Here is a 16,951-nt window from a genome sequence, read left to right as displayed (position 1 = left end):
GTCATGTTTTATAGCAATGTGACTATATCAAATCTGTTCAAATGATGTATCATCTGTTAGCTGTGAGCTTGTTAATTAGTTTGGCTATTAATTTTTATTTGGTTTTCCACTGGCTGAAAGATTTAAAAAATGATGTTTATAAACTCAAAACCATATCATTTCAGTCATAAATGAATAAACTTGGACCAGTTTTTATTTCCTTATGCATGTGGAAACAGAGTTGTCCCAACTGCTCATCCATAGCTCTGACTGGAGCGGTCCCATATGAGAGATAAGCCCAACTCAGCATGCTCACCTTCAGAATTTTTCATTTATGATCCATGCTGACTGAGAGCAGGAACCGACAGAATCATCTTTAGGGGATTATTTGTGTTTGGTTTTTTTGTGTTTGGCTTCCAGAAGCATTGGAAGCAGCTTAAGCTGGAGCATGGTGCGGTTTGCAGAAAGTGGCGATTCCTTAATCCAGAAATACCACTGAGCTCTGGCACATTCCCACACATTCTTCAGCTCTTCTCATAATTCATTTAGCACTTTTGCTCCTCCTGTATTAAAAATAAACTAGGAAGATTAAGGCAGCCATACAGGATGATACCTTTTCATTTGACCGTGTTCTATAAAAGTGTCCCGGGCTTGCAATAAAACTAATCCCACCATTGGCTATTACAGGAGGAGAAAGTGGAGCAGGTCACACAGAAGAGGGGACAAGAGAAGAAATGGAGTTTATTAAAAGCAGTTTATTATAAATCACACTTGGGCTGCTAAATATGCTCGATTGCAAATGTAGATTACAACTGAGTGTGCTATGTTGGTGATGTCACTGGTGACCTCTATAGACAAATATGGTGTGTGTGTGTGTGTGTGTGTGTGTGTGTGTGTGTCTATAGAAAGTGTAAGTGCCCATGTCTGTACATGAACTGCGTATATGTGAAGAGACAGAGTGAATGTGTGTGTGTGTGTGTGTATGGACAGTGAGGGGTTAAGATGGCAGCCAGAGTCCAGAAGCCTGGAGCAGCTGCACTAGTGACTGAAAAGAAAACAAGGCCGAGGCGAGCCTGTCAGTCCTCTGATGTACGACTTGTAATGGGATGTTTCCAGACCTCCTCTGTCCATATGGCTGCCGACACGTTCAGAAACACCCACCGCCTACAGAGCCTGGGACTCTCGGTAAAATACATCTGGCCCACAGACGCACACATAAACACACACACGCACACACACACACACTTCCTTTATTGCTGACAAATTAAAGTAGAATTACAGTTTCATTAATTTGTATAGACATACTTGTTCCATGCTCTGAATGAGTAACAGTAACACTGGTTTGTGATTTAATATAGTACTAAAAGTAAAAGTCGTCTTTCTTCACAGTTTCATCCATAGCCAACATGTTAGTATTTTCTCACTGAGTCATGCACTTGGGATCAGTGTAAGCTGTGGCTACAGATAAAATGAAACCAATAAAAGACTGACTCTGCAACTGAAACCATGCAAAACAAAATTACAAGTTCATATACAACCATATTATACTATTATAAATAAGCACTGTTCAGAGGAACAGCACAATAGTAGACTAAAAGTCGAGTCAAATATTTCAGTTGTAGTAAAAAAACAAAAAAACAAAACCAAGAACTACACATGATAATATCTACATACAGTAGTGATGCAGGCCATTTGTAAACTGTTACTTATTTACACGTCTGAAAAGAAAATCAGCAGCACCTTCTGATAAGACCAGGCTGTTTTTTATACAGTCTACGCCTTAAATCAAGCACAGCGAAGTCTGCATCTGCATTAAATATGTTCATCCCACAGCCATGTTTGTTGCTCTCCTACTCGCTGTGCTTGATCTGGCTGTAGCAGCTCCTCTCTCACTTTGCAGCTGTGTGTCTCAACACCCAGTGAATCTCCAAATTCCCTAATCACAGCACGGCCTGTTCTCTTCGCCACATCCTGTACAGTCACCTCTGAAAAGCTACTCTGAATAGATGTTAATTTGAATTTATCAGAAGAGGAACTGACTCACTGATAAATTGTTCTAACCTCCAGAGCATATGTACATGTGGAATAGTGAAGACACTATAGTGTCTGAAAACCTGATCTTCAGTGAGTTTGTCTGAACTTTATGTTACACTGTGTGGGTTGACATGAACAAAACAATATGTTCAATATGGCCAATTATTTGATCAATTTATTTGCATGCACATAAGTATTGTGATTATTGGAAAACTCCAGGTTTACATGAGTCACTCTGTCTGAATTCTTTAAGTGACATCACCACAAATAGTGAACCTATTAGTTTACCTATTCCAGTAGTGAGGTGGGTGCATTGCTACATTTTAAATCAAATACTTTGTAGGGACGAAGTAGCACTGTAATAAAAGCCAAAACATAAATAAATACATAATATATTTTAATCATTGTATGATCAAATTTATGTTTACCTTGTATGTAGCACCGTGGTCCCGCGAGACACGACATTTTGTTCCACTATATGTCCACACATGTAGCAGAATGACAATAAAGCTCGACTTGACTTGACTTGTATCTATCTCTTGATATCAGTGTTTAGTAGCTCAACTGACTCAACAAAAAATAACAGATTAACAGTATGCGTACCCTGAACAGCCTGGCTATTGGGCAAAATCACAGTGCCTTTATTGAATTTCAAAATAGCCAATAAAAGCATGTTATGCTACACTGTTTAAATACTAACTTGAGAAATAGGCATGAGAGGCATGTCATTCAAGCACCTGAGGAGTCTCACTGACTGCAGGAACTTCCATTCTCTCACCTTGAACTTTCTGTTAGGTCTTAAAGAGACACATATCAACACTGACACATTCAACTATTCATAACCACACTCAGCTTAATGCCCCCTCACAGTCATAGCTGAGTACTACAGAGCTGTAGTACAAGTGTCTGAGACTACTGATCAATAAAAAACACTTAAGACTAGACGGTGAAAGGAAGAACACTGATGGCTGACACTGATCAGGAGGAGAACTGGAAATAAATAGAGTATGAATACTGAAAAGCATTGATTCATGCCTGAAAACATGTGGCCGTACAGCCCATACTGAGTCCAAATATTGAGCATCTATCTGTCTGTCTGTCTGTCAACAGTTATTAATTAAAAGTAATCATATTTCATGATTAATAATGTATGTGGTGTAGATGTGATACGAATATTTTTATGAAACCAATTTCATTGCTCAATTTCACACTTTTTCTTCTAATTATTTTCTCCAAGGTGTTTCACATTTATATCCATTATATTTTCATTATTTATTTAATAATTGTTTTTAGTTCATTCACATTCTACTGTCTAAGACAATAGATTGAAGCTAAATATGGTCAAATATTTGCTATAATTTATTTATTTATATGCATACAAACATTGTTTTTCACAATGAGAGTGTTCATCACACTTGGCTAATAACTACAATTGTGTGCACTGAACCCTCAGATCTGTATGAGAGAAAGGGCTGAGAGGAGGGAGACAGGCAGATAGGGGAAGGCGCCTAAATCAGAGTCGGTTTGCTTAGTAATGTGGAGCAGCTCGCGGTGTCCTAACCCCAGGCAGCTTGTAGACTGCCAGGCAGGTGGGTTTTTATTAGCTTTCCTCTGAAATGGCTTCAAATGACTTCACTGGTGGGTCAGGGCCAGCCTCCATCAGCGCTCAGGGAGAATGGGTAATTACTGAGGGAAATACCGAGGGCTGCCTTCAAAACCACCCAGCCAGGGCCAAGTGTTACATCATTAGAGAGCAATCACCACACACACACATTCTTAAAGCACATATATTCATGTGATGGCTTTGTAAGGGCTGCCACTTACTCAGTGAAAGCAGAAAGCAGAGCAGATGTGTGTCACCCAGGTTTATGGACCAAACCTGGTGGTATTTAGTGAGCAAGCACTCGTGCCTGGCTGTGGCAACACCACTGACATATATCATATAGGGCTGGCTTTAAGGTGCTGCCATAGCCATAGACTGTTTTACTTGCATTTTTTTTTATAACAAATGCAATTAAATGCTGTCCCACTCTACTTTTCCAAGTCCTCGGTCTTACCCACAGTTAATCGACTGGAGCGACTTCAAACCAGCCTTCCTGAAGCAAAAGCCATGGCCGTTCACATCAAGGGGTTCAGATATTATATTGTTAACATATTTATTCCATCTGTAATGGGTTCCCACATAATCTCCAATACTGCTAGGTTAAAATTCATTACTGTCACAGAGGAAGTGGCTTTGATAAAAGCCACTAACTGACTAAAGACGTACCAGGCAAAGTATGCACAAAATTTTAAGATGTTTAGCCTAATAGATAAAAATAATTTCCAGTAGACCAACCTAGTAAGTGTGTTGTTTATGAAGATTTATTATATATCATATTTAACAGGATTTTACAAACAAATTTGTATTTGTATTCAAGATATAGAAAATGAAATCTTTACTATATTTCCTAAATAGGATTATTTGAAGACCCATATTAGTAAAGGAAAGAATTTCAGGTCAATATTTAGCAATTCAGTTACGTGTGTTTAGGACAAAACTGTGGTTGAAACACTCTTGTTTAAATTGTGTATGGCAACATTGCTAGATATTTAGTTTACTTAACAAAAAGATTTAACTGAAACTATGGGATTTTGTTTCTGCATTTAAAATCTGTGATGGAATTTAATTTATGTTTAAATTTTTTTATTACATTTTTAATTTACATCATTTGGTAATATGCGATTAAGAACTAAGACTACTGAATTTTGAGCAGTGTTATAAAATACCACTGTGCATCAGAGTAGATCGATAAATTTATAGGTTGAATAGTAGGTCAACAATTTATGAATTATGTCTTAAAATTTTACTTAAATGTTTAGACTGTATTATCATGATTTACAGACAAACTGAACAAAAAATTATAATTAGTACACTCTTAGACAAAATGTTCCTTTGATAGTTAAAGTTTCTTAGCTTCTTTAAGGGGTTTCTACTTGGAGTCCTATCTGAAAGGAGAACCGTCTGGTGTAGGGTTCTACATAGGAGCCCCAGAGAGACCAAAAACCCTACTAGATTCTCGATGTAACTTCTGTAACAGAGAATTATCTTAGCATTGAAAAAACATCTGTAAATTGTTTTTAAATAGTTTAATGCCACTGCTCTTAACTACAAAAAGAGTTATTAGTAAAAAATATAATAGACAAAAATACATAGAATTAAAAATATACTTGCCAGAGTGTCTTAAAAATACATGTATTTTTTTTTTTATCTTCACAAGTTTTATTACGGCTTTAATCCTGGTCAGCTGAAAACTCAACTTCTTATTCTAGCCATTAACAGACGATGTACTTTTACTAGTTTCAGCAACAACATCGAAGGTAATAAACTCTGCCCTAAATTTTTTATTCACCTTTTATATCTGTGATGAGCATATGGGCATCAATGTCATATAAATCCCAGGGGGAAGAAACTCTCAGTGGGATTCAGCACCGGAGCCGAGTGAGCAGCAGATGGGCTATAATAATAAAAAGTGCATCAGGCCTCACGTGTGAATCAAGTTCTCCACTTCTCGTTAACGGCAGACATGTGTAATTGATTCCAGATGTGGGATGAGCTGGCAGGGGACGATGTCAAATAATGAGAGGTCGCTGGTGATCTGCACCCCTGGCCAAAGCTGCTGCCACACATCCTCAGCAAAGCACTGCAATTTTACGGTCAATTGGGCCCTTCAGCTGGTGGGACAAATTGGACATGCAGAAGACTTCCAGCAAAAGTCAGTTAGAGACAGAGTCCGCTCAGATGAGCTTCAAAAGAGACAATGATGTACACATCACATGCCCAAATACATTCGCATGTATAATATAAATGCCGACCATGGCACTTCAGAGTTTCCAAAAGGAAGTCATAGGAGCGCTATTCCAGTTTAGCTCATCACAGCATAGCAATGTCACAAACTCTCCTATTCACAAAGCAGAACAGACGCGGGAGATTCAATTACTGTCTGGAACCAGAGTTTTAATGTTAATACGCCAGACGATGGCCAATTCTGCAGTGTTATATTTTTTCAGTGGTGTTTCCAGTCTACCAAGGACACATCACCAGTTCTCTGGAACAGTGACCTGTTGCTGACAGTTCTCTTGAGCAATCTTCCTGCTCCATTACTGGTATCTTCCACTTTTGTAGAAATACACCACCTTCCTCTAAAGCCTAACAATTCCTGTGCTGCCAGTGTCATTTATGCTCAAAGTTGCCTCACTGTTTCCTGTAAATTTCTCTATAATGTATAAACTATATTTTTTAACGAGTTACTTTTTGTTCTTTTCACCTTTCTCACTGTATTCAATTAAGAATTAATTGAAAATTGCAGTATTTGCAAGTTCTTACAATATTACTTACAGTTTACAGTAATAGCCCCGATTCTTTCCAAACCTTATATGCAGTACCTTACATATATATCTGTTTTACAGCACAGTGGCACAATTATTCAGGAACTTATAATTCAGCATGCCAGACCACCAAAAAGCTATAAACCTGCTTAAGCACAAGTGACAGGCATATGAACTAAAGTTAGGGCTATTTGCCTGGAAAGCCCTGGTGATTGATGGGACTTAAGGATAATTCAGACAGGAAATGGATGCTCTTACCACACAAATATTTCCCTCATCCTCATGGACCACCAGCACTCACCCCTAATTCCCAAGAGGTGCTGGGTGAATCCTCACAGACAGGAAGAGGAAGGAGCTAGCACTCTCCTGAGCACAAGCCTGAATCAGTCACATTAATTGGGAAACAAAACACTGAGTGTCTGAGCAACATGACAAATACAAACACGCCCTATGCTGTGAAGAAATCTTTTTAAGAGCTTTATGTCTAAATAATGGATATTTATGAAGCCACTTAAAAACACTTAAAGTAGCTATATGAGGTTTTCAAATATAAGAAGGTATACACAATCAATACAATCTCTAAAGAGCACTGTTTGTAAACTAAAATGCCTTGCTATTTATTGCTGAACACAGTAAACATAGCAGTCTAATTTTTCACCTGTATACTGCTAGGAAAGCACAATTCGTAAGTACTAAACCCACTCGGCTAGTGGAGCTATGATTAACCTGATGAAAAATATCCTGTGAGATAAATCTAAGGCAATAAATTTCAGCTCACTCCCTGGCCACTGAAGCAAACTGTAAAAACAGATATGTGTAATCCACGCACACCCACATGAAGTGAAAGAGTACACTTGTGCAACTCATTGTAACAATAAAGGCTTATTGTTTGAGCACGAGTAGCAGACACAGGTCTGATTGTATCCCTGAGGCCATTAAGGCTTCTCCAGGACTGCTTATAGGGATCACAGCTTCCCTCTCTGAAACTTAAATCCTCTCTAGGTGGTTAGGGGAATGTCTGCTGGACATCAGGCACCATATTATGGTTCAGGAGGGATTTCCAACCAACTCTAATAATTCAATGATAAATGCGTTGGTGAAAAAAATGTGTTGACTAATACCTATACAAATCTGAAGCTAGCACTTTGAACACTGTAAAGTGACTCTCTTATCGGAGAACTTGAATTCCTTCCTGATGTTTTGAGTGTGATAGTAAGTGGTTCCAAACACCTAAAGAAGTAGCCGCATTGGCTATAGTAAAAAGTTCTGTTAGTGTAAGTGCAAATACAGTTTAGAGAAACACAATATAACCCTAAAGTGACTGTCATTGACATGATCTAATATATATATATATACATATATATATATATATATATATATATATATGTATATATATATATATATATATATTGTAAATTGTGTTTTAATGCAGCACACTGATAATGATTTATTTGTTACTGCCCTATATGAGTCAGTTTATAGTGTTTATTTAAAGGCAGATCTTGGGTTTTAAGCCCTAGATATTAATTTGAATTAAGTTCAAATGATTTGGTCCTGATTTTACCCCCCTCTGTGTGTATAGAATACAACAAAGTTTAGTGACTGGGTAAAGATAGCATTAGTCATAGAAGCAACCAAGATGCTAAGGGTAACTCTCAACATGATACTACCCCCACCATGCTTCACTGTGGGGTGATGAACACTGTTTGGTTTCCACCAAAAGTAGCACTTCATTCCAAGGCCAAAAACTTCAAATTTGGTCTCATTAGACCAGAGAACATTTTCTTATAGGTTCTCCACTCTTCCATAAAGCCCAGCTTGGTGAAGCGTGTGGGCTACAGTTGTCCTGTGAACAGCCATCTGATTGGATCTCTCCAGCTCCTTCGGTTTTAACCTTGGCCTCTTTTTTTGCTTCTCTGAATAATGCTCTCTTATTCAGTTTTTTTGGTGGATGGCCTCCTCTAGGCAGAGTCAGTGTTGTGCTATATTCTTTCTATTTTTAATAATGGATTTAATGGTGCTCTGGAAGAAAGATTGTTTATAACCAAACCCTGATTGATACCTTTCCAGAACTTTGTCCCAGACTTGTTTTTATAGCTCCTTGGTCATGATGCTGTTCATGATGCTGTTTGTTTAGAAATGTTCTTTAACAAACTTTATGGTTCTCCAGGAACAGGTGTATTCATATTGAGGTCACTTGGTACACAGGTGGACTCCATTCAACTAATTATGTGACTTCTGATGACAATTAGGTTTTCACAGCGATGTCAGTGAATACTTATGCAATCACATGTTTTTTATTTGTAAAAAGTTTGCAGACTCTAATGATGAATGTGTCCCTTAGTTTGTTTAATGACATTTTATTACCTACCAGCTGCAATGGTGAGAAACAGGATTAACCAATCTGTATCATGCATTTTTCTCATTTCTGTTTGAAAGCTATTAGCCAGCTAGCTACACTCTTAAGCTTAGAGATATTGAGGTGACAGTTGATGTACTACTGGAAGTTTACTGTGGGAGGAGAAAATTAAGGGTATAATTGGTTTTATTATGTAAATATTTCACATGGACAGTGGCACAATGGATAACATTGCTACCTCACAACTCCAGGTCCTGGGGTCAATCCTGAGCTAGGGTTACTGACTGTCAGGAGTTTCGCTTGTTCTCCCCCTCCAGGTTCTTAGATTCCCTTCTACTGTCTAAAAACATGCATGTTGCTTGTAGGTGTGAATGAATGTGTGAAATTTGTGTGTGCATGTTGCTCTCTGATGGACTGGCATCCTATCCAGCGTGAATTCTCCTGCTTTGTGCCCAGTGTTACCAGGATCCCTTGTGACCCTGCTCATTATGAAGAGGTTACTGAAGATGAATAAATGAATGATATTTCCTGCTTTTTACTATCATGTTATTTTAATCAATATTCAGAGTAACTGTCATAAAGATATTTTATTTCCTTACCCATATTAATGTTATTAATATGGCAAGATTGATTTGAAAAGTAGCATGTCCCTTACATAATTAAATGACAAATTCTAAATACCCCCACCACTTCTACTACTAAAACTTTGGCATCCACCCAAAATTTACCAGCACATCACATTTATCAATTTAATTGTACACATCATGCACTGGTGCATGTGGCTACTGGTGACTAGTAATCAGCTTGTTTCAAGAGTTTGACTCCAACAGCAATCTATGCTGTCACTGAGAGGAAAAAAGATCACAAAAACCACCCAAGTAATGGAAGCTGCATTAGCTGTGGCAACAGTGTCCTATGTGTCATATCTTTGCCATATATTTTTCTTTTGAAATTTCAGCCTATAAATCTGTGAAAACGAAGTGCTACCTGTTCTACCACCATTTTCAGACTAGGTGACTAGGGACATCATCAGCATTTAAGATTAGATGCTCACACAGAGATAGAATGTGAGCAGTAACAAGATGACAAGACTCTTGTTGTACAGTGTAAACTGGGCTTAAAAGGTTACAGTTCAGCAACTTGTCATATAATAAAAGCACAGATCTAAATTTAGATCACAGATCCACCACCACTCCCTTTGTTTAATATTGTATGCTTTGATGAGGATGGTGGTGTCTGCATGAAAAAAATACTGAGAAGGGCGGAAGAGAAGCTGTGTGGCTGTATTATTTTTTATAGACTACTTGTTATTCTGACTGAGTTTTATTATGGTTGGAAATGATGGCGTTACAGTCAGGATAGTTCACTCACAGCTGGTCCACAGATAGCCTAACGCCTTTAGTTTACTTCCTTCTTTCGCATATGGTGAGGTAAAAGATGCATTACCTTGGCATCTCACATTATACTTGGGACTAATTACATGCTTGTAAAGTTTAGTGAGGCCCAGACCTAATGATGGACCACCCATTTGTCTCAGCAAATGGATTTTGGCACAACACGCAGTCCAGGTTACCACCAAAACAGAGTAAGTCTTTAGTTTCACACAGCACTCCTAATGCCAAGGTTATCTCCTTCATAAGTTAAGCAAACTGCTCATAGATTACTCATATGTTAAAAAAAACACATAGGGGTGAATTTATAGCTGTATAGATATAGCCACTGAATACTGTGCCACACAAAACAATATACTGCAGTAGTCGAAACACAATCAATTTTGGGTGTTGGGTAGCATAGAAGACTTGTTACATGTTTTGACTGGCCTTGAAAAAGAAAGACAAAACTCAAACTAGAACTATTAGTAAATGGTAAGTAAATTCTTATGTGGAAGCATCATGGAATGCCTCTATCCATTAGTCTTAGCCCAGATGTTATTTTTTTCCAAACAGCTTCCTTAGTTAGATAGCACATATAAACAATGCAGCTGCCAAGCTACAAACATCAGCAGTAGAAACGCGAACCTACTTTTGATCCTTCAGTGTTTTTGCCCTTCATCTGGATGAATGTGGAGGAAGATTGATACAAGATGTCACTGGATGTAAGAACAAGTAGACTTCAGTGGAGTGTGTCCCTGCTCTCCTAGTGGGAAGTTGCACTAATGCCATCTCTTCAATAGGGAAAGCCATAGAGAGTGTCTAAGCAAGCAATGCCAAAGCCTGCAAATATGAATTACCAAACACACACTGGATATGTTTGCTGCTCAAGATGGCAAGATGGAAAGCTGCCATATTAAACAAGATGAATCTCACAAGGAGAAGATATCATGTGTTTAATTATACACCAGCTAATGATAATGTCCTAAATCTTCACTGCTGTTCAGAAGGATAAAATACAGTACCACATAAAGAATATAGTCCCTGTGTAATTACCAGTGGTGTCAAATGAGGCATTGATTTGCAATCTGCTGAGTAACTGGAGGCTCTGCCAGTCGTGTTATCAATGGGCTGTGAAACCTTTTTCATATTTGGCACATAGGCCTCTTCACGCTGGGTGCCAACTTAAACAGCAGCTTGAGCCCCATGACACTGGACAAACCGTTCTCTGTCATCGCAATACTTCACGCTGTCTCCACCACTCTGCCGCCAAATGTACAAAATGAGCTTTTTTGAGAGAAGCTGAGAGAACGCCTGAATAGTTATGACTGAGTCAGAAAAGGATTCTTTTAAAAATTAGGTTACATGTGGTGATTTGCTTTATTACGACATATTATAGACCATTAGATGAACTCATAACACAAAGGTTTAAAAAAAAAAGGGTATATCTTCAAGTAATTTGTATATGCTGTCAATAGTGACATGCAAAGCTGGATTTAGGTTCTTGTCATTTTTAGCATATAGCTCACAACTGGGTAGTATATATACATTAGTACATCACTGTGTTTAGTTTACAATAAACAGAATCATGTTCTTATTGTATCTTACTTGGTGACGTTCAGATCATTCCACTGTTTCAGTGCTGATGAGCTTTGATGAGTTGTAATGGGTGGCTACAGTAGAACAAATTGCTAATTGAATGTAATTAAAGTCCTCATTCACAACTCCATACATTTCAAATTCCATTGAAATATTAATGACCTCTTTTGATTGACCAAAAAATTCTAAAAAATGTTGCTAATCAATGTTCCATGAAATGTTCCACAGTTCTACTGTAGATATTGTGCGATCATGGGGCACCATGCTCACTGTCCCATTTAGCTTAATAGAGTTATTATTGCATAAAGATGGGAACTGCAACAAGCATTAATAGAAACCCACTGGGGCAGGAATCAGGCTGCCCCATGCTCCCTCTGTGAATATTTTCAGTGAAGGAGGAGCAGTGGACAGGACTACTGACAGAGTTGTCAAATTTACACCAAACTGGGCTAGTTTAGAAAAACTTTCCAACCAGCAAGATCTTGTTTATAGTAAATAATCAGGAATTATAAGTAACACATTTCCAAAAAGGCAAATTTTAAGTGCAGACAGTGTGGATAAAAAAGCTGTTCAGAGGATATGAAGAGTTTGAAGGCATTTATAAAGACAAAGGTGGACATACAAGTTATTAGAGAATATAGGAACTATATAGTTATTAGAGAATATTATATATTAATATTCACTATTAATATATTACTGTGCGTTATTTAACTGTGGTGGCATGATGGTGCTGTGGGTAGCTGCCTCACAGCTCTGGGGTCGCTGGTTCAATGTCAGGTTAGCTCACATGCTCACATGTGGGTTTCCTCCAGGTTTTCTGGTTTCCTCATACCTCCTAAAAACATGCTCGTAGGTTTATTGGTGAATAAATGCTATGCAAAGGACTGGTGTTCCATCTAGGGTGTGTTCCCACCTTGTGCCTGGTGTTCTTGGGATGGGCTCCAGATCCACCATGACCAGGACTGGTATGGAGGGCGTACTGAAGATGAAGGAACATCAGTGAAACATCACACACAAAATGCTTTATTTTTGTAAATTAAATTCCTTATGTCTTTTTCATTTTATCCTAAGGATATGCAAACTTTTGCACTCAAGTGTACATGAACTGTGTATGAACTATTTTACTATCCAGCATCTAGAGTGAGAGCATTTTGAAATGTTGATACTTTAATAATATTTAATTCAAAGATTGATTTCCTAATACAACTTAAGTATGGCAGAAGTCGTTCAGGTGTTAAATGTGTTTCCAGAATGAGGACAATATAATATATATGGAATTTTTTAAAAAATGCCATTATGCTCTATAGAATTAAAACCACAATCATATCTACATTATCACGCAAACAGGTTAAGTGATCTCTCTGGCTCTTTGCAGTGTGCGGGGTCTGGCCTGGTGTAAATGTTTTTTCATGGCCCCTTGGGCCAGGCTGCAGCACAGTTTCTCCACATCCTGAGAACTCGACTGCTTTTGTCCACTCTCCAACCTGCTCAGCCAGGAACTTCCAGTCACAGGCCAGATTTATGAATCTGCTCTCGACAGGGGCTCGCCCCACTGCAGCTGTACCAGGTTTGTTCTTCGAACAATAACATCCAAATGCACAGGAAGGCTTACTCTCTCTGTCTTTCTTTCTTTCTTTCCTTCTTCTTCCCTCTCATGCTATAAAGCGGGACATTTTCTGACCATCTAAATCTGGGCTGTAGAATTATATGTTAGTCATTTTCAACTTTGTCACTACTCTTGGGACAAATCAATACTGAATAATATTCAAATAACATTTGTACTAAAATTATTTTTTATGTGTTTGGTCATGTAACTTTCACACTAAGAGCCATTTTGAATGTAAAAAAAAAAAGGATCTGTCTGAAATACATTAAAACGTCCAGTCCCAGGTGATTATTATGAGAAAAGATATGAGATGTGACTCATTCTACACACTTTATGCTTTTCAGTTCATTCAAATGGTCCCAATAATTCCACTTTCTCTTTTCCTCATTTAATTTCTTCTCTTCCTTTCCACTCCAACTGGCCCTCTTTCACTCTCCATCGCCTACTTTCCTGCTTTTCTGTTCTGGACGGTTTAACACACGCCAGACCTCGGCAGAAATGTGTGGAGGAAGCAGGGGTGATGAAAGACCAGTCAAAACATATGTGGGGAACTGCCATTAGTCCATATGGTTTTCTTGTGAGGCTAATAATGCAAGTGAACTCCGTGTCTTATGAATTTGGTTTTATTAAGCTGGATGAGGTGCATCCATTGTTTTTTTTTTTTAAATAAAAAGGGTCTGTACTAATGGATGCACGTCTAAACTTCTTATATGTTCTTGATAAACTAAGCGTGGTGCTCTTCTTATTTGTGAACATGATTTGTTTCAACAAATCTCAGGTCACAGGGTTAAGGGTTACACAGGAAGATGTGTTACAGGATTATTACATGAGTGAGTGAGTGCGCTGTATGGGGCCAAACCTCTCTCCCATTTCCTTTATTACAACTCTTGTGAAGACAAAATGCCCTGTGTTTCTCAGCAAAGGAGCACAGACTATCACCTCTGACCATATGATTCTTACCAAGTTTGCTTGTTTCATACAAACATGAATGTCTTTGATTAGTAAATGGTTAACACTTTTAATCAACAGTTATGGGATTTTTTTGTTTTCTTTCATTTAATTTAATGGTTAATTTGCACTCTTTACAGCAAGAGCCATTTTCATTTTTCAGCCATTTTCACTTGGTATTGTTATCACAGTCCAAGGGTCACTGAATTAATCGTGACCACAGGTGTCTGTGTGGAGTTTCACATGTTCTCCCCATATGGTTTTCCTCTGAGTTCTCTGGTTTCCTCCCACCTGCCCTTAAGTTAACCAATTTCAAAAGAAGGGTGAATATTAGGGATCTCCTTCACCACATTCTGCTTTTAAGAGAACCAGATCCAGGGAGCTTGAGGAAAGAGGGAGTCAGTCAGATTATATATCCCATGGTCTTTGTTAGTTCAGCTGAGCTTTATGCCCTTGGTTTTATGCTCACTGTTTGTCATGTTTGTGACTCTATCTATCTGGTCGTGAACAGTCTTCCCCTCTTTCTTTTTTACAGACTTCTTCAATCTACCATGCTGGTAAGCTAAACTCCTCCATTCAAAATCCTTAGCTTCATGATCTTTAACCATAGCTACACTCTTTAGAAAATCTTTAAACATCCTTGAATCAACCCCTTTTTCATAAAAAAAAAATACAGTTAGAAATTTATACTTAGCTATCTTTTGCAACCCTACAACAAGCTTTGTGTTTCAAAAGGTTCTAAGTGGAACCACATTTGAAAGCTAGAACAATCGACCATTCAAAAACCTTTGTGAGACCATTACAGCTATGTAATGCTGTGGGTTTCCAGGGTTTTTATAATTTAATAGCAAGTTCCAAGTCATCCAAACTGCTGGTAGTTTGTCTCTTGTGGGTGTTTTGCGATTGCTATTATTGTTTCTTGTGGGCAGCATGCACTGTCAGTGGATTAGCAAATTAGCAAAGCAAGCTAACTGTTCTAGCTATGTACATGCGACAAATGCAACAATGATCTGCTACTTCCTTCCAAACCTTATAAATAAAAATTGTGAGCGGGGAACTGAAGAAATTTCAGACCACATGTGCCATAGGATTGGTCCAAGGAATCATGTCAATTCAATTTAAATGCCACCTGTTGCTCTGCCACTTGCCACTGTTGCTGAAATCACAGCTGTAAGTCATGCATATATGTATGTAGAAAATTAATGGTCATCTGTCACATCGGAAAAGGCGAGGCAAAATTAGACAAGACTGAATTGGTAAATGGGAAACAGGCTACAATGACAACACTAATCAAGACCAGCAGATAACAAAGGCTAGAACTTGTCATAGACACAATGCTGTAGAAAGACTTGTAAACAGTTGACTTCCATTAGTAATCCGGTCACTTTAACTGGGACAAGTGTTTGACTGGAGGTCATGTGATGAAGTTGTGGGCTAAGCATCATGGGAGTTATAGTCTGCAACTTTGAGAGTTGTTCAAAATTTAGAATTCCAGGATTGACAGAGTCTTACTTACTGACACTTAGAAAAGTAAATTAACAAATATACATATATATATATATATATATATATATATATATATATATATATATATATATATATATATATATATATATATATATATAACCAGGAAATAAAGCCTATCCTAAACTCACTGACTCAGATTCATGTTGTGAACTTGACATGATCCTTGGAGCTGGTTTCATAGTGGGGAAAAAAATGAACTGAAAATTGCAGATATAAATCCGAACTCCTTGTATATGAGTAGGGATGATCTGATTTTCAGACTTTTGAATCACAGGTGTATATCAGATCTTAATAACAAATAGCCAAACTGCATTTTTCCAGACCTGCCTCCTGCAGCGATATCATTAACATCAGAACTATTTACGATGTCTCTCTTCAATGGCACAGGTAGGATGACCTAAACTGTGAAAGCTCACAGCTGAACATCTGTTGGCCTTAAAACATCTGGATTGGTCCATAAATCATGGTTACCTTTGGTACTTCATCGAAAATGTTTGTTTCCATTTTCATCTTGAGGGTTCTTCAGATTGCGGTTCAGTGACAAAGTGAAGTAGATATACCATTACAAAAATATTTTAAATCTAGAAGTATCAAGGTTTTTTCTTTTTTGGTTTGTCTTTCTGGATGAATCCTTCATGGTTATATGTATCCAAAAAACATTTGAAGAAATTTTATTAAATGTGTAGAGTGAAAGTGTTACCAGACTTGTCTGTGAGACTATTTAAGAAAGACTGTTGTAGAAATAAAAATATACTGTATGTGTGGCAGCCTGGGAAAACCCTTTATGTGGTCAAATTACAATATACACTATATATAGTTCTGAAAATGTAAGCCTGTCTTGAACTGAAACTAGTGTCTTATTCTAGCATTTAAGTCTGGTGACCTGCAAAAGTGAAAAAGGAGAAAAATGCGTTTAAAGATTTAAAGATTCACTTCCAGCACTACTGTAAGTCATCCTATTTACCTCTACGTGTATAACCTAATCTACTTACTGACAAATTTTAAAGAATTATAAGTTTGCTATGGGAAATAAATTGATTATCAGCATTATCCACATTGGTATCTGCCTCAACACCTGAGGTAAAAGTAATTCATGGCATTTAAACACAAGCCTTATTATTGACTATCCTGTTAACGCTAACATTGGCAAGGAAAAACTTA

At 37.7% G+C, this 16,951-nt stretch overlaps 1 protein-coding gene across 2 annotated transcripts in view; it reads right to left on the bottom strand.

The window, feature by feature from the left end:
• Positions 1 to 677: 677 nt before the first annotated feature.
• meox2b (mesenchyme homeobox 2b) overlaps positions 678 to 16,951 on the bottom strand; it is a 31,799-nt gene continuing 15,525 nt past the window's right edge. The window contains exon 3 of one of the 2 annotated variants that reach the window (XM_053228710.1): positions 678 to 1,175. In XM_053228710.1, the coding sequence (XP_053084685.1) occupies positions 1,056 to 1,175 (120 nt within the window). In that variant the 3' untranslated portion in view covers positions 678 to 1,055. Of the gene's footprint in view, positions 1,176 to 12,399; positions 12,689 to 16,951 lie in introns of those variants that run through there. The other variant, XM_053228709.1, reaches the window with a different exon arrangement.

The sequence above is a fragment of the Pangasianodon hypophthalmus genome, chromosome 23 (genome assembly GCF_027358585.1).
Source record: "Pangasianodon hypophthalmus isolate fPanHyp1 chromosome 23, fPanHyp1.pri, whole genome shotgun sequence".
Classification (NCBI taxonomy): Eukaryota; Metazoa; Chordata; class Actinopteri; order Siluriformes; family Pangasiidae; genus Pangasianodon; species Pangasianodon hypophthalmus.
The sequence above is the reverse complement of the archived record's forward strand: the minus strand, read 5'-3'. Positions and strand labels throughout refer to the sequence as shown.